The sequence below is a fragment of the Pan troglodytes genome, chromosome 18 (assembly GCF_028858775.2).
Source record: "Pan troglodytes isolate AG18354 chromosome 18, NHGRI_mPanTro3-v2.0_pri, whole genome shotgun sequence".
NCBI classification, from domain to species: Eukaryota; Metazoa; Chordata; class Mammalia; order Primates; family Hominidae; genus Pan; species Pan troglodytes.
Genome location: NC_072416.2, coordinates 30,263,173 through 30,284,570, shown reverse-complemented (window position 1 = coordinate 30,284,570; position 21,398 = coordinate 30,263,173). Strand labels below are relative to the sequence as shown.

Below are 21,398 nucleotides of genomic sequence, written 5' to 3'. Positions count from 1 at the left end.
GTGTGGGCTGGTCAGGGTGCCTAATCAACAGCTATACCACTCACTCATTGATTCAATCATTCAATCCACTTGCTCAATGAAGATTTATTTGCAGACCAACTCTATGCCAGGCACTTTTCTAGGGACAAGAGACACAGCAGGCAATGAGATGGAGCACATTCTGCTATCATGAAGCTTAGATCTGGGATGGGGGAAGGTGTTTGAGGCCCTAAATACTGAACTTGCAAAAGACCTAGAGCAATAGCTGGATGCGGTGGTGTGTGCCTGTAGTCTGAGCTACTTGAGGGGGATGGCTTGGGGCCAGGTGTTTGAGGCTGTAGTGCACTATAATTGCACCTGTGAATAGCCACTGCATTATAGCCTGGGCAATGTAGTGAGACCCCATCTCTTAAAAAAAAAAAAAGTACTGATATGAGCCAGAGCTCCACAAACTATTATGTATCGTCTACTCCCATCGATGGATTTGTTGTTGTTTTGTTCTGTTTGAGATGGAGTCTCGCTCTGTTGCCCAGGCTGGAGTGCAGTGGTGCCATCTCGGCTCACTGCAACCTCCACCTCCCGGGTTCAAGTGATTCTCCTGTCTCAGCCTCCTGAGTAGCTGGGATTACAGGCATGCGCCACCATGCCTGGCTAATTTTTGTATTTTTAATAGAGACGGGGTTTCACCATGTTGGCCAGGCTGGTCTCAAACTCCTGACCTCAGGTGATCCGCCCACCTTGGCCTCCCAAAATGTTGGGATAACAGGCGTGAGCCACTGCTGGCCAATCCATGGATTTTGTAATATGGGAATAGGATTTTCTTATAAACCATACCTAGGATTTACGATTTCAGAGCTGGCAGGTGCAGGAGATATTTAATTCACCGCTTCTTGTTAAAGGAGGAAATGGCGGCCCCAGAGGAGTATGACTTAGCCAAGGCCCCAGAGTGTTTATGGAAAAACCCAAGCTACCTTCCCAGGCTTGCGGAATCTGTCACTCGGTATTTCTCCTCCCTAAAACAAGACTCGCAAACTCCGACATCCTCAGGAGGCGTAATGTTATATAAACTATCAAATAAACCACAGTGTTGTACAATAGGAAGTGGGGACCAGGCCAAACTGGGGGTGCATGCTCAGAAGAAAAGTTTTCTAAGTCCAAGTCAAACAGCAACAATGATAACCATGGCGTGCCACCAAACCGGCCAACAGAACACATCTGTGAGCTGAAGCTGGCCCTTCTAGTCACGAATCTGAGCCCTCAGTTTGGCCACACTCCCTCCCATTCCTCAGTGTATTTCTATCCTTATCCTGCATTTTAGCATATTTTTTCAAGTCATACCTAATCAGAAAGCCTCTCCTACATGCCTCTATTTTCTCTGCATTGTTTTTTCTCAAGTTTGAGCCACATTTTAAAATGTAACCAAACTTAGAAAAACCAAATAGGATGGGTACATATTTATTTTCATAACATAGTACTGTCTTAATATAATAACAATGCAAAATTAATTTTCTATTTATCTAAAATTCACTTTTTTTTTTTTTTTTTTTTTGTATAGACAGGGTCTTGCTCTGTCCCCCAGGCTGGAGTGTAGTGGTGCGATCATGGCTTAGGGGAGCCTCAAACTCCTGGTGTCATGCAATCTTCCCACCTCAGCCTCCCGAGCAGCTGGGACTAGAGGTGCAGATTAGCATGCCCAGCTAATTTTAATTTTTTATAGAGATGAATTCTCACTATGTTGCCTAGGTTAATCTGCAACTTCTGGCCTCAAGTGATCCTCCTGCCTCGGCCTCCCAAGCACCAGGATTACAGGCATGAGTCACTGAGCCCAGCCAAATTTACCCATTTAAATAGTAAAAAACCTAAACAAATTATTCTGTATGTAAATATTTTGAAAATATATGAATACTTCCTTGTCTTCTTAAAAGACTATGCTGAACATAATTCAGTCTTTTTTTGATATTAATGGTCAATATTTTGGATACAAATTGACCTACAGGCCAGGCATGGTGGATCACGCCTGTAATCCCAGCACTTTGGGAGACCAAGGCAGGTGTATCACTTGAGGTTAGAAGTTTGAGACTAGCCTGGCCAACATGGTGAAACCCCGTCTCTACTGGGAAAAAAAAAAAAAATTAGCTGGGCATGCTGGCACACATCTGTAATCCCAGCTACTCAGGAAGCTGAGGGACGAGAATTGCTTGAACCCGGAAGGCAGAGGTCACAGTGAGCTGAGATCATGCCACTGCACTCCAGCCTGGGCAGCTGAGCGAGACTCTGAAAAAACAAACAAACAACAACAACAACAACAAAAAACAAATTGACCTATAGTACAGGAGATATTTTTAGGAGCTATCTGCTTCTGTACTTCCATCTGTTATTTTTTTAAGGGACATCGTCTCCCCTCCAGGTTTCCAGAAGTGCAGAATATGGTTCCAAAGAGAAGGGCAGACCCCACCTTCCATCCTGTACTTTTCTGACCTTGGTGAAACTCTGTATTTTTGTTGCTTTTTAACTGGTTGGTCATCTTAACTTTGTACAATGTAGAAAAGCTTTTAATTTTGATTTTTTAAAATATCCCTTTTTTACAGTCCTCAAATCTAAGCCAAAAAGTCCAAAGTAACTTAAAAGATGCTCCTTCCATTGGAAGTGTGCTCTAATCTTCAGGTCTCTGGTTCAGAATCACTGGGAGTTCTTTTGCTAAAAATGTGCTACCTCCTATCTACAAATTCTATTAGCTTAAAAGTTCAGACCTAAAAAATGCGTCTTAAACAAATATCCTAAGCGATTCTTATGCATATCCAACTTTGAGAACTGCAGCTTTATCTTTTCCTTATAACTATGGTTCTCAAACATTGCGACAAATTATAGTCACATAAGGACGTTAAAAAAGGGAACAATGACTGAGTGCAAACCCAGAATCAGATCCTCTGAGTGGTAAGACCTGGGTATTTGTGTTTTTATTTAATTTTTACTCTTTATGTTGAGCTAATTATAGATTTCCCATGCCATTTGTAAGGAAAAATAAAGAGAGAGCCCATGTACCCTTCACCCAGTTTCCCCCAATGGTAATACCTTGTATAACTACAGCATAACATCACAATTGGGAAACTACATTGATACAATCCTACTATGCTGTTTTTTTTTTGTTTTTGTTTTTCCCAAGATGGAGTCTTGCTCTGTCATCCAGGCTGGAGTGCCGCGGCATGATCTCGGCTCACTGCAACCTCCGACTCCCGGGATCAAGCAATTCTCCTGCCTCAGCCTCCCAAGTAGCTGGGATTACAGGTGCACACCACCACGCCCAGCTACTTTTTGTATTTTTAGTAGAGACGGGGTTTCACCGTGTTGGCCAGACTGGTCTTGAACTCTTGACCTCGTGATCCACCCACCTCAGCCTCCCAAAGTGCTGGGATTACAGACACAAGCCACTGCGTCTGGCCTTGTTTTTTGTTTGTTTGTTTTGTTTTGTTTTGTTTTTTGTTTTTTAACTAGGTATGCTTTCTTTAGTAGAGATGGGATTTTGCCATGTTGGCCAGGCTGGTCTTGAACTCCTGACATTGGTGATCCACCTGCCTCGTCCTCCCAAAATGCTAGGATTATAGGTGTTAGCCACTGTGCCCGGCCATTTTTCTCTATTTCTTCTTTTGGTGATGCTTAGTTCTACTGGAGCAGCTCCTCTCCTCTTTAATGTGCTAGCTTTTTCTATTTTGAAAAAATGTAAAACCTACAGAAAACGTATCATGCTAGTATAACGAACACCCAAATACCCTTCACGTATATTCACCAGTTGTTAACATTTTGCCACATTTCTCTCCTTCTCTCCCCTCCCACTTTTTCCTTCTCAATATGTACACACATATTCTTGATCCTGACCCATTTATGCACAGCCCCTCATGCCTGCACACTTCAGCATGTGTCTCCAGAGAACAAGGACATTCTCTTACATGGCCACAATGTAACTATCAAACTCAGAAAATTTAACATCAATACAATATTATATAATATAGTTCATCTCAAATTTCATTCATTTTCCAAAATTCTCCTTTTATGTAGCAATTCCTCTCCCTCACACCCCTAGGATCTCATCACACTGCCTTATAGTGTTTTTTTTTTTTAGGATTTTTTTTTTTTTTTAATACTTTAAGTTTTAGGGTACATGTGCACATTGTGCAGGTTAGTTACATATGTATACATGTGCCATGCTGGTGCGCTGCACCCACTAGCTCGTCATCTAGCATTAGGTATATCTCCCAATGCTATCCCTCCCCCCTCCCCTCCCCCCACCACAGTCCCCAGAGTGTGATATTCCCCTTCCTGTGTCCATGTGATCTCACTGTTCAATTCCCACCTATGAGTGAGAATATGCGGTGTTTGGTTTTTTGTTCTTGCGATAGTTTACTGAGAATGATGATTTCCAATTTCATCCATGTCCCTACAAAGGACATGAACTCAACATTTTTTATGGCTGCATAGTATTCCATGGTGTATATGTGCCACATTTTCTTAATCCAGTCTATTGTTGTTGGACATTTGGGTTGGTTCCAAGTCTTTGCTATTGTGTTATTTCTTTACTCTCCTTTAATCTGAAACAGTGCCCTTTGTCTCTCATGCTACTGATTTTTTTTCTTCCTTTTTTTTTTTTTTTTTTTTTTCTGAGACAGAGTCTCACTCTGTTGCCTAGGCTGGAGTGTAGTGCCATGATCACAGCTCACTGCAGCCTCAACCTCCTGGGCTTAAGTGATCCTCCCACCTCAGCCTCCCAAGGAGCTGGGACTACAGGCATGCACCACCACACCCAACTAATTTTTTGTAGAGATGGAGTCTCCCTGTGTTGCCCAGGCTGGTCTGGAACTCCTGGCTTCAAGCATTCCTCCCACCTCGGCCTCCCAAAGGGCTGGGATGATAGGTATCAGCTACCGCACCTGGCTGCCACTGACATTTCTGAAGACTCCAGGCCAGTTGTTTTTAGAGTATCCCCCTCAATTTGGGTTTGTCTGGCTGTTTCCTCACTGGATTTCGCTTTTGAAAAACATTTTTCATCCACATTTTCAGTCATGGATTCACTGAGGAGATATTTGGCTAAGGAGAGTTTCTCTCTATCATTGTTTAAAACATTATTAAGCATAACTGATGGATGGTCACCTCTGAACACCTTGCTCCTGGGTATAACATCAATAATATTCACAACAGACTGTGGCACATTCTGAGCAAAACCAGGTGAGTGCAATATTCCCCGCCTGTGACTGTGAATTGTAAGGAACAAGGAGTCATGAGCCTGGGCTTCCAGCAGGGGCTTCCTTGAGGCCTGGGTGAGCAACATTATTTCTTTATTTCTCAGTTTCCTCAAACCATAACATGGGAATGAAAATCCCTAGAACTTAACTCACAGGGTTAACGTCGTGATGGATGTTACATGCTCAACATGGTGCTTGGCACTCGGTAAGTGCTCATTTAACGTGAGCTCTTATTATTTAAATGTAACATCATTAAGTCAAATCTCTTGTGAATTGTTTTACATCTTCTGGCCAGGCGCAGCGGCTCATGCCTGTAATCCCAGCACTTTGGGAGGTTGAGGCAGGAGGATCACTTGAGCCAGGAGTTTGAGACCAGCCTGGGCAATAAAGCAAGACCTTGTCTCTCAAAAATAAATAAATAAATAAATAAATAAATAAATAATTGGCTGGACATGGTGGTGCGTACCTGTAACCCCAGCTACTTGGGAGGCTGAGGTGGGAGGATCACTAGAGACCAGGAGTTCAAAGCCGCAGTGAGCCATGATTGCACCACTGTATTCTAGCCTGGGAGACAGAGCAAGACTCCATCTCTTTAAACAAACAAACAAACAAACAAAATATATATATATATCCATTCTAGGGGGTAGCAGCCCAGCGGTTTTTGTTTGTATATTTGTTTTGAGACAGCTTCTCTCTTTGTCATCCAGGCAGACGTGCAGTAGCACAATCATAGCTCACTGCAACCTTGAATTCCTGGACTCAAGTGATCCTCCGGCCTCAGTTTCTCAAGTACCTGGGACTGCAGGCACATGCCACCACACCCTGCACATTTTAAAAATTTTTAGTCGAGACAAGGTCTTGCTGTTTCCCAGGCTGGTCTCTAACTCCTGAGCTCAAGCCATCCTCCTGCCTCAGCCTCCCAAAGTGCTGGGATTACAGGCATTAAGCCACCGTGCCCGCCCTGTGGTTTTCCTAGACTCTCTCACGGAGTCCATCTTAAGGCAGGCACAGCTGCTTGGCTACGGAAAACATCCCCAGCCCTTAGGGGTTAGGATGCTGAAAACTGATCTTACCATCACATCCTGAATAGTTAAGAGGATCCTTTCTTTGTCCACGCTGCTTGAAGGGTCAGAATGTCCACATGCATTCAGAAGGGAGGAGTTAAAACCACAGGGCTTGGTACTGGTGGGAGATTTGGTATCCTAGGGACAAGCACAGAAAACTGGGCATGGTAAAAACAACTTCCTGTCCCTGAAGACATGCTGGGGCCTCGCTCTTCTGTTGGTCTCCCTGCCTCCCATCTTCTCCTCATTAAATCACCCTCTGCTCTTGCTCCTAAAGTGGATCTGATCACTCTCATCCCTGCTACATCAACACCATTGCTGGCACACAGCCAGTCAATGGACCAGGATCCAAACTCAGGCCACCAACTCCTAAAACAGTGCTCTGAACCATGGAGCTGTATGGCAGTTGAGTGAGTACCAGTGTAGAAAGATGGCCAAGGTATGTTGTTGAGTTTTTTTAAAAAATGGGAGGCCAGGCACAGTGGCTCACATCTGTAATCCTAGCACTTTGGGAGGCTGAGGCGGGTGGATCACCTGAGGTCAGGAGTTCGAGACTAGCCTGTCCAACATGGTGAAATCCCATCTCTACTAAAAATTCAAAAATTAGCCAGGTGTGTTGGCACGTGCCTGTAGTCCCAGCTACATGACAGGCTGAGGCAGAAGAACTGCTTGAACCCAGGAGGCGGAGGTTGCAGTGAGCCAAGATCTCACCACTGCACTCCAGCCAGGGTGACAGAGCAAGACTCCGTCTTTAAATAAATAAATAAGTAAATGGGGCTGGCCATGGTGGCTTAGCCTTGTAATACCTGGAAATTTGGGAGGCTGAGGCAGGAGGATTGCTTGAGCCCAGGAGTTCAAGACCAGCCAGGGCAACATAGTGGGATATGAGACCCTATCTCTACCAAAAAACTCCCCAACAATTAGCTGGATGTGGTGGTGAGTTCCTGTTGTCTCAGCTCTTTGGGAGGTTGACGCAGGATGACTGCTTTATCCTGGGAGGTAGAGGTTGCAATGAGCTGTGATTGTGCTACTGCACTCCAGCCTGGGTGGCAGAGCGAGACTTTGTCTCAAAAAGAAAAAAAAAAAAAAAGTGGGAAAATCAAATAGCATGGACGGTATAATCCCATTTATGTGAAAATAACCATTAAAAATGTTAAAAAGGCACCCACTCAGAGGTCATTTATATGGTAACCCCAAACAGCAGGAACTGCCCTAAGTTCCTGCTGTGGTAACCCCACGCGTTGAAACTGCCCTAAGTCTCATCACTGGAACGAATGAAGGAAGACTGAAGGGATGTGCTGCAGAGTCTGGCTGGGGGCAGGGTTGGGGTGGGCTGGCCAAGGATGGTGGTCTTTAGTCGTTTATAAATGTCAGCAATAACCACTTTAAGACACTGAACTGTTACTGTGAGAAAAAACCAGACTCACCCCATGCCACCATCCACCCAATGGAAAGAACACTCAGAAGGCATTCCAGAAGACGTCAGGGTGGCCCTGTCTTCCTGTCACGTATCACGCTCTCAGGGACTTCAGAGGTAACTAAACTTGGGAGATACCACTCACTGGGAACGAGACAGGTCCAGGGTATTCTGGATCAATGATCTCTTCTTGGATATAATGAAATATGCCATTTTTAGTCCGGATGGTTATCTACCCATCTACTCACAATAATTATCTCTGGGGCAGTGGGATTATGAAAGGACTTTTGTTTTCTTTGTATCATTTGATTTTTTGTTTTTTTTCTTTTAGAGACAGGGTCTTGCTCTGTCACCCAGGCTGGAGTGCAGTGGCATAATCATCGCTTATGGTAGCCTTGTCATTTGAATTTTTTATATCAATTATGCATTATCAGGAAAATAAGTATCATAATTTTTTAAAACGTAAACTTTGTTTCATTCCTGATACATCAACAGAGACAATATAATTTTTTTTTTTTTTTTTTGAGATGGAGTTTCACTCTGCCCCTGCAGTACAGTGGCTCGATCTCGGCTCCTGTAACTTCTGCCTCCTAGGTTCAAGTGATTCTCCTGCCTCGGACTCCTGAGTAGCTGGGATTACAGGTGTGTGCCACTACACCTGGCTAATTTTTATATTTTTAGTAGAGACGGGGTTTCACCATGTTGGTCAGGCTGGTCTCGAACCCCTGATCTTAAGCGACCCTTCACCTCCCAAAGTGCTGGTATTACAGATGTGAGCCACGGCGCCCGGCAAGAGACAATACCACTTAAACTGTGAACATATCATCCATTGCAGCATACAACCATGTGCCCAGGAAAGCCAACATAACTAAGACTTGGCACTTTGGCAGAACTCTCTGGAAAGCGGTGTCTTCCTTTCACCAGAGATGTAAAACAGGTATGATGGTTTCCCCTCAAACTTAAGGAGAATCCCGTATCTTTATTTCTGCCCTCAAGCCCCATGCAATCTGACCCATGGCTGCTTCTCTGACCTCTCCTCTACTTAAGTATCACCTCATCAAGGGGAAGCCCCTGCACCCTCCATATAAAATAGCAGCCCCTGGCCATTTTTCTCTATCCCCTTCCTATTTTATTTTTCTTATCAGCCCTGTTGTCTCCTGACACATTATATACTTGTTTCTCTTCTGCCTTATCCTCAGTGTCCGGAATGGTACCCAGGATGGTGGTACACTGGAGCACACACACCTCAGTAAGGGGACAGCTGTTCCTCAGCTCTGGTCACTGTTAGTGTATAAGAATGTGGACCCCTTGCCTGGGCATGGTGGCTCACGCCTGTAATCCCAGCACTTTGGGAGGGTGAGGCGGGCAAATCACCTGAGGTCAGGAGTTCGAGACCAGTCTGGTCAACATGGTGAAACCCCATCTCTACTAAAAATACAAAAATTAGTGGGGCGTGCTGGTTGGTGCCTGTAATCTCAACTACTCGGGAGGCAGAGGCTGGAGAATCGCTTGAACCCTGGAGGCAGAGGTTGCAGTGAGCCGAGATCGCACCACTGCACTCCGGCCTGGGTGACAAGAGTGAGACAACGTCTCAAAATAAATAAATAAATAAAAATGTCAGCTAGTAATTCACATCTTTTAAAAGCAATGTACAAGTCAACGGGGTGAGGGGCAACAGAACATGTCTGCAGCAAGCCAGTCTGTGAACTCAGAGAAGCTATGAAATTGAAGTTCACGGAAGATGTGATTAAAGGCGAGAGGCTGGTGTGTTTCAACAGTGAAGGTCAGATGAGAAGTACATATGCGGACATGCATTTCCTCTTGCTCCATTTCAGGTTGCGCTTGCAAACAGTGTGAGGTGGCTGAGTATATTTAGCCACGTGCCTTTTTTTTTTTTTCCCTGTTCAGATTGCATCTCTTAAGACTTCTGCCTTTGCTGAAAACTGGCATTGCCATTTTACTCTTACACTTTGCAGGAAAATAACTCCAAGAGGAAATTGACTGTGAAGCCTTATGGAGTGCCCCCTCAAGATGGGGAAAAAAAAGAAAAGAGAGAAATATAATCAAGCACTCAGAGTGGAGAAAATTAAGTGCTGGCGGAGCAGCAGCCATGCCTATGCGGAGTATGTGCACAAAAGGATGCTAATGGGACTTAATGCTGCTGTCCTGTGTTGTAGGGAGCTTGAGAGCTCACAAAGGAAGGGCTATATGTTAATTTAACGAGAGGTGCCCAATGCTTGACCAAAGGCAAACTACCATGGCCTCTTGCTTGAAGGGCACACACACATCTGGGGCTGGGACTGTAACATATTATGCTTGGCTAAAAACCAGCCTCCCAATTAAGAGAAATTGATGGCTGGTTTGCACAGACTGATCCTGAGCAGGGGGCTGTTTAGTTCAAAAGCAAATTGTCTGTGTTGTTTGGGATTTGAGTTTCAAAGGTAATAAAGTCCACAATTTTGCCTACTGTTTAACCCCACTTTAATGGACTGGGCAGAGAAACAAAGTCATTGGATCATTCCATAGAAAACGACTTTTATATTCTGTTTTAGGGAAACAAAAATTTCCAACATACTCGGGTTTTTTACAACCAAGATGTGAAACAAAGTGATCCTTGCTCTTTATCTGTCTTTCCTTTATCAGCAAATAAGGAAGTACAAGCATGAAAGCAAAATCAGAGGAACATTTCCTGGACAGCATTCCCATCTCCAGTAAGAGTCCTTCTCACTTCACAAAAGCGATACGTAGAAGCAAGACTCTGCCTTTGCGGTGATGTCACTGAATATGCAGCCGGGGCCCAGAGTTGAACAAATGCCACTCTGGCAAGCGGGGCAGGGTCTGGCTTAGCAACTTGACTTTGACCTACCACCTCTGGATAATTTTGCTTCTACATAACTATGGAGATGATGTACTCATTCTATTTATAAAAATAATGCCCTTGGAGTAAACCCCAACCATCCACTCCTACCTCCACCCTGGCCCAGGCCTGTTCTGCCCCAGTGCACCTAATCTTCCTTCATTCTTTATCCCCCTTGTTCACACTGTGCCTGCATCCTGCTCCTTGAACAAGCCTGGCCTCATGCCATTGCACGCTTGCTGCTTCCTCTATCTGGAATGCCTTTCTCATTGCTCCTTGCCAAGCCACTCCTTTTTTTTTTAGACACAGTTTCACTCTGTCGCCCAGGCTGGAATGCAGTGGTGCAGTCTTGGCTCACTGCAACCTCTGCCTCCCGGGTTCAAGAGGTTCTCCTGTCTCAGCCTCCCAAGCAGCTGGGATTATAGGCGCACACCACCACGCCCAGCTAATTTTTGTATTACAAGTAAAGATGGGGTTTCAACATGGCCAGGCTGGTCTTGAACTCCTGATCTCAGGTGATCTGCCCACCTTGGCCTCCCAAAGTGCTAGGATTACAGGCGTGAGCCACAGCGCCTGGCCCCAGGTCACTCCTAATCCATCAGGTTTCAACTGAAATGTCATGCTGGAAAGAGGCCTTCCTTCTCTCTCTATCCTGGCTAACACTGCCTTCTCTCTCACACCATCTTGCTATCCCATCTTTCTCTTCTGTTTTCTTCAGAGAACTTACTGATACCTGAAATGATCTCATCGTTTATTTCTTCCTTTTTTCTTCATTGTCTGTCTCCCCTTTGGAGCATAGGTTGCTTAAGAACAGGCACCTCACTGGGTGTGACCCATGCCTGTAATCCCAGCTACTCAGGAAGCTGGGGTGAGAGGATGGCTTGAGCCCAGGAGTTCAAGGCTGCAGTGAGCTATGATTGTACCAATGCACTCCAGTCTGGGTAACAGAGCACAATTCCGTCTTTAAAAAATAATACAAAAATAAAAAAGTACAGGCACCTCTTCAGTTTTGTTCATTTCTGAATCTCTGGTGCCTGGGACAGAGCCTGATGGTCAGTGAGAGGTGCTTAACAAATGCTTGTGGAAGGACTGGGATATACTTTTGCAGTTCAAAGGACTTCAGGAATGAAATGGCAATCTGAGGATGGGGAGTAAAATGTCCTGTTGTCAACCCTGTAAGCTGCTAAACCAACATGGACTCCAAGCCAAAGCTGCATAGGCCTCTAGGCTTTTAAACATGTGGCTCCTGCCGCCCTGCGGGTGGTATTCGAAATATTTATCAGGTGCATGTATACACGTGTGGACAGGCTGAGCACCAGCAATTGCTGCCTGCCCTCACCAACTTGCCCCTCAACCTCTTACCCAGCTTTTAGGACCCAGGACAAAAGTCATTCCCTCTAGGAAGCCTTCCGGGATCCTCTCCCTCCTCTGTCTGCGCCATGCTCTGCCCCAACCTCTCTGCATTCTCTCCCTGTACAGGGACTATGTGCTGGTGACCCTTAGAAGTCAGACCCCAGCCTCACCGACCCCTGGTCACTGGGCGCCTCTGAATGCTGACCTCCAGCCCAAGGTCTGCTCATCAAACTGTGTGAAATGAACGCAAGAGTGAAGGAACACAGCGGCGAGTCAAGGACAGAATAAATAACTGTCAGAAAGTTCCCCGAGGGGCCACTGCAGCACCGAGCCTCGCCGTCCTTCAGGTGTCCCGAGCACAAGGCCAAGGCCATCCCTACCTGCGGACGATCCTCAGAAGTGTTGTTTGCCTGGAGAGTCACATCCCCACACAGCTCAAAATCATCAGAATAGTCCACAGGAGGTTCGATGTGGAGCCGTGGGCCAGCTTCTGTTCTGATCTGCACAGATTTCTGTACAAAAATGCAGGCCATTTCAGATAAGGTGGAATGAGGTCTTTATTCCTCTGCGGGGCAGGGACTGGCACTGGAGAGGTTCAGCCAGGATCTATGGGCATAGATACCATGGGGTGGTGTGCCTGCATGCAACAGCAGTGGTGTCATGATGAGCATGGGCCACAGGCCTCCTCCTCATCCGGGCCAGCACTGGATGGGCCATGCCACCTCGCTCAAGAGTCTACTGTTTCTTGCTGTCCAAAGAACGTGCAGGAGAATTTTTAAAAATAACTTTTTGGTTGGCAATTCTGTTCTTTTTTTTTTTTTTTTGAGTCAGGATCTCACTCTGTTGCCCAGGCTGGAGTGTGGTGCGATCTCGGCTCCCTGCAACCTCTACCTCCTAGGTTCAAGTAATTCTCCTTCCTCAGCCTCCTGAGTAGCTGGGACAACAGGCACCTGCCACCACGCGGCAAATTTCTGTATTTTTAGTAGAGACGGGGTTTTGCCACGTTGGCCAGGCTTGTCTTGAACTCCTGGCCTCAAGTGATTCGCCCACCTCGGCCTCCCCAAGTGCTGAGATTACAGGCATGAGCCACTATGCCCAGTCGGTTGGAAATTCTTTATCAGTAGACTTTTAGTAGGTGCTAAACTTCTCAAAAAGGACTTTGTGGTCAAGGCGTGGTAGCTCACGCCTGTAATCTCAGGATTTTGGAAGGCCGAGGCAGGAGGATCACTTGAGGCCAGAAGTTGGAGCCCAGCCTAGGCAACATAGTGAGACCCCCATCTCTACAAAAAAATTTAAAAAATTAACCAGGTGGCGGGGCATGGTGCCTCACACCCGTAATCCCAGCACTTTGGATGGCTGAGGTGGGCGGATCACCTGAGGTCAGGAGTTTGAGACCAGCCTGACCAAGATGGAGAAACCCCGTCTCTACTAAAAACACAAAATTAGTCAGGTGTGGTGGCACATGCCTGTAGTCCCAGCTACTCAGGAGGCTGAGGCAGGAGAATCGCTTGAACCCGGGAGGCAGAGGTTGCAGTGAGCCGAGATCATGCCATTGCACTCCAGCCTGGGCAACAAGAGCGAAACTCCATTTAAAAAAAAAAAAAATTAGCCAGGTGTGGTGGTGTGTGCCTGTTGTCCCAGCTACTTGGGAGGCTGAGGTGGGGGGATTGCTTGAGCCCAGGAGTTCGAGGCTGCAGTGAGCCAAGATCACACTACTGCACTGCAGCCTGGGTGACAATGTGACACCCTGTCTTTAAATAAAAGAAAGGGGGGGCTTTGTGATTAGACTTGTTTGGGAAACCCTGGCCTACATACTCACACTGCGGATATCCTAAAATGAAACACAGCATGGGACATTTCCCAAACTTTCTGGACTGCGGACACTCTGGACTGGGGCCTCTCTTTCTTCTAGTATCCTTTGGATCGTTCTTTGGGAAGGAAACTCATTGGCCTGGTGTGGCCGATTACAGACTCCCCTCCAATGTCCACTTTCCCCTTCTTCTACTGCCTGGAGTTCCAGATGTGCACATGGAGTCCCAGGTTCCCCTGCAGCTAAGAGGAACCGCGTGAACCCGTCCTGACTCACAAGCTGTGGGTAGGAGGGAGGGATGTGCATTGCATCTTCTAGGTGTTTCCTCAAAGGGCAGGGGCCAGCTTCCCCAGGCCCTGCAGCTTCCTCTGCCAGCTGCAATGGGGAGGTGGGAGTGAGCTGACTGGTGCTGGGGGGAGGAAAGCAACATCTGGAGGATGGTCAGAGTAACAGGGGTTCCTGGGTGACCTCATGGAGCAAGGGCGAGTGCTCCCATCTAAGCAGTGTTGTGTCAGAGACAACAGCTTTCATGCTGTTGAAGCCACTGTTACTTGTGTCTCCCTGCTGGAGCAGCCAAACCTGTACCTTAACTGATGTACCTGGCACGCAAGGTTCCCTACCATGTGGCCACAGCCCACCTTCTTGCCCTGATTGCTGCACAGACAACCACACACCTGATAATTAGGCCAAACAAAGGGCTTCTGGGGCTGCGAGGATCTGCAGCTTCATCAGTCCAGCATCCAGGCTGTGTCCTTCAGGAAACACCTCCCTTGTTTTCCTCTGGGGCCCAATTTCCTCCCAACTCTCAGTCCACATGTGGCCCCATGGTGGGGATTTGAGGCAGGCCTGGCCAATCCACCCATTCCACCCTTATAACATGCTATGGCCAGCCAGTCCAGGGATAGAAACGGACCTAAGGCAGCAATGAGAACAGCCCTGGATTCCTGTTAGAGCCGTGGGAAAGAGGTGCTCTCTTCTTGAGGGATGTGAAGCTAGAGGGAAGTCTATCAGGAGCTGCTGGGGACCATCCTGTCCCTAACAGAAAGAGCAAAGAGAGCTGAAAGGATGAAGCAGAGTCCTGATGGGTTTTGGAAGCCCTGGATCCAGCTGCACCTGAAGCGAGCCCCACTAAAACATTCTCCTTTTTGCTTACACCAGTGTGAAGAGGATTAAAGTTATTTGTGACAGTCTTGGCCCTCCCTTGTACCCTGAACTCTCCCACCTCTGTGCCTCTGCTCATGCTATTCTCCCAATCTGAATGCCATTTTCCCAAATCTTTTCCATGCATCCAAACCCTACCTAGCTTTGGAGACAATGCTCTCTGCCTACCTGGTATCTGTCAGCTGCCTGACTCTACTGAGGTGGCCATGTGCCCCACTAAGACGGTCACATTGCTGGGGGCCCTTGCAGCTAGGGATGGCCACGAGATCCAGGTGTGGCAATGCTAGTGGTTAGAAGTCTACGAGGCAGAGCTTCAGAGAAAACTCTGTTTTCCTGGTAATCAGGAGAGACTCAGTGCAGACAGGACTTCTGCCCTTTACCCTTCTACCCTTCTTCCTGACCGGAATGTGGATGGGATGTTTGGGAACACAGCAGTCATCTTGTGAGAATGAGGAAGAAAGCCACAAACCAAAGATGGCCCAGTGCAACAGAGAAGCTGGGTTCCTGGTGGCACCACCCACCCATGCCACCAGCCTGCCTCCAAATGCACTGTTCACAAATGAGGAAAACAGGAGCCATGGTCTCTAAGATGCAGCAATCTAGTTTCTGTTGCAAGAAGCTCAACTCCATCCCACTTGCTAACCCACTCTGGGCACTTGTTACTTTTGTGTTTCTGTTACCGTGGCTCCTGTGTGGTGAAGGGCCCAGGTTCTAGACTCCGGCATGCTACGCAATTCCTGGAACTCTGATGCCTACTCCTTGTGTGACCTTGAGCAAGTCACCTAGCCTCCCTGAGCCCGGTTTCCAAATCTGTTAAGACAGCACTCATGAATCTTCATCAGAGAGCTGCCACAAAGATGACACGCAGTGACGCAGGTGAGCCCTCGGCTGGGGCTTTGGCACACAGCACCGCAGGGCTGTACCTATTTACACGGCATCAACTCTGCACAGGTCACCAGACTGCCTCTCAGGTGTATGTTTCATTCGGCATAGCCCCCAAAAGCCAGCCAACCGTGTCCTCTGGTAGTGAACCAGAGAAACTGCCACCTGCTCCAAGGCCACAGGTAAAGCTGGCTGTGTTGGACTCAGTAAGCAGGGCCAGGGCTGGCTTGAGGGGAGCAAGGTGCCCAGGGTGTGATATTTAAGGGAGTCTCACTCTCAGGCACCAACCTGTCCATGCACAGATCTGAGCATGAGGCCTCCTTTAATATTCTGCTCCAGGTGCCTTACTTACCTCACCCTCTCCTGGCCCTGTTACTGAAAGATAGAACAAGACACAGAGTATCTGCATGAACTCCAAGACTCACAAAAGGGGTACTCAAGGGTATTTAGGGGCTGGGCAAGGTGACTCTTGCCTGTAATCCCAGCACTTTGGGAGGCTGAGATGGGAGGACTGCTTGAGTCCAGGAGTTTGAAACCAGTCTGGGCAACACAGTGAGACCACATCTCTAAAAAAATAAATAGATAAATTAGCCGGGCGTGGTGATACGTGCCTGTAGTCCCAGCTACTTGGGAGGGCAAGGCAAGAGGATCACTTGAGCCTAGGAGTTCGAGGCTGCAGTGAGCTATGATCACGTCACTATGCTCCAGCCTGGGTGACAAAGCGAGATCCTGTCTCTAAAGAAAAAGTGAGCAAAGAAGGGCTCAGAGGACAACTGACTAAAAGAAAAATGATGCAGGAGGAAATTGAGAGACAAGGTCTCCGTGGGAGCCTGTGAATGGGGCTGGCACCCAGCCAGATGCCCACGAGGGCTGTTATTATAGGAGGCTCTGGAGCTAAGAGGGGCTGGGGACGGCATGATCAAGATTACATCTTTGGCTGGGCGCGGTGGTTCATGCCTGTAATCCCAGCACTATGAGAGGCTGAGGAGGGCGGATCAGTTGAGATCAGGAGTTCGAGACCAGCCTGGCCAGCATGGTGAAACCCTGTCTCTACCAAAAATACAAAAATTAGCCAGGTGTGGTGGTGTGTGCCTGTAGTCCCAGGTACTCGGGAGGCTGTGGCAGGAGAATCGCTTGAGCCTGGCAGGTGGAGCCTGCAGTGAGCCGAGATCGCGCCTCTGCACTCCAGCCTGGGCAACAGAGTAAGACCCGGCTAAAAAAAAAAAAAAAAAAAAAAGATTATGTCTCTGGAAGATGGACTAGGGAGGAATTGGCCCTAGAAAAAGCAATTTCCTAGAACTGGTCCTAGAAGCAGCAAAAAAATAAATAAATAAAAAAGAAAAAGGGGTGGTGGTGGTGGTGGTAATTAGGGCATGCATTTCCCTTGAAGCCCTGGGGTTAGAACCTTTCACCCCTTGTAATATTCAATTCCCTGCAGGTTTAGTAAACATAAGGATTATCTAGATGATGAAGAAAATGATGTCAGAGTCTTACTGACCTACCAAACTCTCCTTTCTGATCCAAGTTCACAATGCCCCGCTCCCCCATCAACGCTTTCACACCACGTGCCATGTCACTGGGTGCCACTCCAAGCACTCAGGTGCATTCACTCATTTAGTTCTTTTTTTTTTTTTTTTTTTTTTTTTGAGACAGAGTCTCACTCTGTTACCCAGCCTGGAGTGCAGCGGGGTGATCTCGACTCACTGCAACCTCTGCCTCCTGGGTTCAAGCAATTCTCCTGCCTCAGCCTCCTGAGTAGCTGGAACTACAGGTGCCCGCCACCAGGCCCAGATAATTTTTGTACTTTTAGTAGAGACGGGGCTTTGCCAAGTTGGCCAAGCTGGTCTTGAACTCCTGACATCAGGTGATCTACCTGCCTTGGCCTCCCAAAGTGTTGGGATTACAGGTGTAAGCCACTGTGCCTGGCCGCTCATTTAGTTCTCAAAGCAACCCAAGGGGGAAACTGAGTCACAAGGGTGTAGGCCACTTGCCCAAGGCCACACAGCGAGGAAGTTGCACAGCCTAATCACAGGCCTGACACTAAACCAAAGATGGGCCAACATTTCCTGTAAAGGGCCAGAAGGATTTTAGACTTTGCAAGCTATATGGTCTCTGTTAGGATACTCAGCAATCCTATTGCAGCTCAAAAGCAGCCACAGGCAATGACTAAAGAAATGGGCATGGTTGTGTTCCAGTAACACTTTATTTACAAATACGGGCTGAGGCTAGATTTGGCCCAAGGGCTGTAGTTGTGGATTAACTCTTGTTCTAAATCACCATGCTGTACTGCCCCCAGCAGGCATGTTGAAGAATAAATGTGTCCCACCTGGGCTGGGTGTGGTGGCTCACACCTCTAATCCCAGCTCTTCAGGAGGCTGAGGTGGGAGGATTGTTTGAGGCCAGGATTTTGAGAGCAGCCTAGGCAACACGGTGAGACCTTGTCTCCACAAAAAAAAAAAAAAAAAAAAAATTTTTAAATTAAAAAACAATGTGTCCAGCCTGGGCTACAGTGGCCTTTGGACTGGGATTAGAGAACTTCCCTGGCTGGGTGTGGTGGCCCACACCTGTAATCCCAGCAGTTTGGGAGGCTGAGGCAGGCGGGTCACCTGAGGCCGGGAGTTCGAGACCAGCCTGGCCAACATGGTGAAACCCCATCTCTACTAAAAATACAAAAAATTAGCCGGCATGGTGGCACACGCCTGTAATCCCAGCTACTTGGGAGGCTGAAGCAGGAGAATCGCTTGAACCCAGCAGGCGGAGTTTGCGGTGAGCCGAGATCACACCACTGCATTCCAGCCTGGACAACAGAGTGAGACTCTATCTCAAAAAAAAAAAAAAAAAGAAAGAAAGAAAGAAAGAAAAACAAAAAGAAAAGAAAAAAGAAAAAAAAAAGGGAATTTCCTGAGCATATCTAACACAAAAAAGGAGGCAGGGGCTGAGCTACAGATCATTTGAAGAAAAGATCTTAGAGAGATGGTGGAAAGGGCTGAAGAAAAGCAGCTAGGGATTCTGCCTGGGAGAACAGGGAGGAGGCGGGGTGCAGCAGGAAAGTGCATGGCCACGCCTTCCTATAGAAGATGGGTTGCTCGCAGATGCCCCTCCGGACTCCCAGTGCCCCCTGCTGTTTCCACCTTCTCCGCTCCTCTGCTGCTCAACCTCTTGACGATCTGTCCCATTGTGCCCTGGGTTCCAGCTCCATATATGGCGCAGTTTCCTCCCAGGCCCTATCAACTCGGTCTTAGCACATGTGTTACCCTCGGCGCTAGGGCTGTGGAGGGAAAGCACTACCCGGAACATATAACCAACACCGGGGGTTTCCAGGCCCGGAGATTCCTGGAGGTCTTCCTGCCTCGACTGGGATGAAGCTGTAACGGCTTTGAAGTTCATCATTGATTTGAATTTTTTTTTTTTATTATACTTTAAGTTTTAGGCCCCACAGCAGGCCCCCCACAACAGGCTCTGGTGTGTGATGTTCCACTTCCTGTGTCCATGTGTTCTCATTGTTCAATTCCCACCTGTGAGTGAGAACATGCGGTGTTTGGTTTTTTGTCCTTGCAATAGTTTGCTGAGAATGATTCCAGCATTCATCCATGTCCCTACAAAGGACATATAGTTTCCAGCTTCATCCATGTCCCTACAAAGGACATGAACTCATCATTTTTTATGGCTGCATAGTATTCCATGGTGTATATGTGCCACATTTTGTTAATCCAATCTATCATTGTTGGACATCTGTGTTGGTTCCAAGTCTTTGCTATTGTGAATAGTGCCGCAATTTTCTACCATACCTCCCAGGAGAGCATGCTCCTCTCTCCTCCCCAGAAACTACTCAATTTACATCCAAATACCAGGAGGCCTTCTAGCTGGGGAAGAGATGGCTCGAGAAGGGGCAAGGAGGAGGGACCACGGGGCACGGGGCCCAGGCCTGAGGAGCTGCCTGACTCACCAGCACCGGCCAGGGCCTAGGGTGCGGCCTGGCCTCCCCATGGGTTTCTAGTCCTTTGTCCAGAAAAAGGGGGCCTGGACTAGGGCCCTGCTACTCTAAGTGTGGTCCACGGACCAGCAGCATTGGTATCTCCTGGGAATTTGTGAGAAATGCAGAATTCCAGGCCCCTCCTTTGCCTTGGGAATCAGAATGTAAACCTGAGCAGTATCCCAGGTCATTTACACGCACGCACATTCAATTTCCAATAGCATAAGATCAGGAGATCGACAGGGTTTTGTGGTGGAAGCCGTTGCTTCTGCCTGTCCAGCACATACTCCCCTGTGTTTGGTAAAAGCACCCTGTTTTCGCTTTTTGAGATGGTGTCTTGCTCCCCACTTCCTGCCCGGGCCCTAAGAGGTTCACATGGCACTGAGTCCTCCCAAGGGGTGGAAGCACGTGACCCAGGCCTAGCCAATCAGAGCATGCGATTCCCCTGCCCCCCAGTGATTGGGTGACTGGTTCTGGGGCATGGAAGAGATGTGGTAGCAGGGTGGCGGAACCTAAGTGGGCAGTTGCTGGTGGCTTGTCTTGGTACCACATGGGGCACAGGGGGGGTTGAGAGATGAAGAATAGGTCATTATATCGTTTGAGCTCCTGGACCCAAACGTGCCTGAACTTAAGATAACCAAGAATCGGGATGAACAATTGCTAGCCTTGGATTTGAACTGAAAGCATGAAAGAGGGCTCTAATGTTCAAGGAAAGCCCAGGTCTCTCTCTCTCCTTTTTTTTTTTGAGACAGAGCCTCACTCTGTCGCCCAGGCTGGAGTGTAATGGCGCGATCTCAGCTCACTGCAACCTCTGCCTCCCACGTTCAGGCAATTCTCCTGCCTCGGCCTCCCGAGTAGCTGGGATTACAGACATTCACCACCATGTCCGGCTAATTTTTTTGTATTTTTAGTAGAGACAGGGTTTCAGCACGTTAGCCAGGCTGGTATCGAACTCCTGACCTCAGGTGATCCACCCATCTCGGCCCCCCAAAGTGCTGGGATTACAGGCGTGAGCCACCGCGCCCGGCCTCTCTCTCGTCTATGGTTTTCCCGTCTTCCCTTTAGCACTACTGCTCACCTCGCAGAGGTGTCAGGACCCAGGTTTGCAGTCGGCATTAAGGCACTGAATCAGCAAGCTTTTACTGAGCGCCGACTGCATACAAGGTTCTGAAAACACAGGAAGATACCAAAAAAAAAAATTAAAAACCAATGCCCTGCCCTCAAGGAGGTCACACAGCACACATAATGGGAGAATGTGTTTATGAAGCAGCATGTGACAAAATTAATGTGGTCCAGAAAGAGTTTCTAATGTTGAGTGGGTGCTGGAGAGGGGAATAAATAGTCCCTCCATCTGGCCTGCTCTCCCGCCCCCAGCCCCAGGGAGGCTCCTCTGCCACCACTGGGAGGAGATTGAAAGCAGCCCTGCCCACACGGAAGGCTCACCTCCAGTGAGCAGCCCAGGCTGGCAGGTTCCAACCCAGCCCCCCAGGCCGTGCATGGCTCCCTGCCTCCCACCTCCACGCCCTTGCAAGGGATGATGACTGTGCACCTGGCTGGCTCCCTGCTTGGCACGCTGCTGTACCTGAGTGGGTGTTTCAAAGCGGCTGCTCTTTCTTGCCTACTTGCAGCACCCAGACCTGGGTAGACCCTTGCAGTATCAATCATATG

General features: G+C 47.8%; 1 protein-coding gene across 24 annotated transcripts in view; it reads right to left on the bottom strand.

Moving 5' to 3' along the window:
* KATNIP (katanin interacting protein) overlaps positions 1-21,398 on the bottom strand; it is a 230,679-nt gene that overhangs the window by 119,195 nt on the left and 90,086 nt on the right. For 10 of the 24 annotated variants that reach the window (XM_054669051.2, XM_063797735.1, XM_063797732.1 and 7 more), the window contains 2 exons: positions 12,285-12,416; positions 6,287-6,415 (listed from right to left, as the gene is read on the bottom strand). The exons of 5 other annotated variants lie outside the window; for them this stretch is intronic. In XM_054669051.2, the coding sequence (XP_054525026.1) occupies positions 6,287-6,415; positions 12,285-12,416 (261 nt within the window). The remainder of the gene's footprint in view (positions 1-6,286; positions 6,416-12,284; positions 12,417-21,398) is intronic. 9 more of the 24 variants (XM_063797736.1, XM_063797739.1, XM_063797737.1 and 6 more) reach the window with 2 other exon arrangements.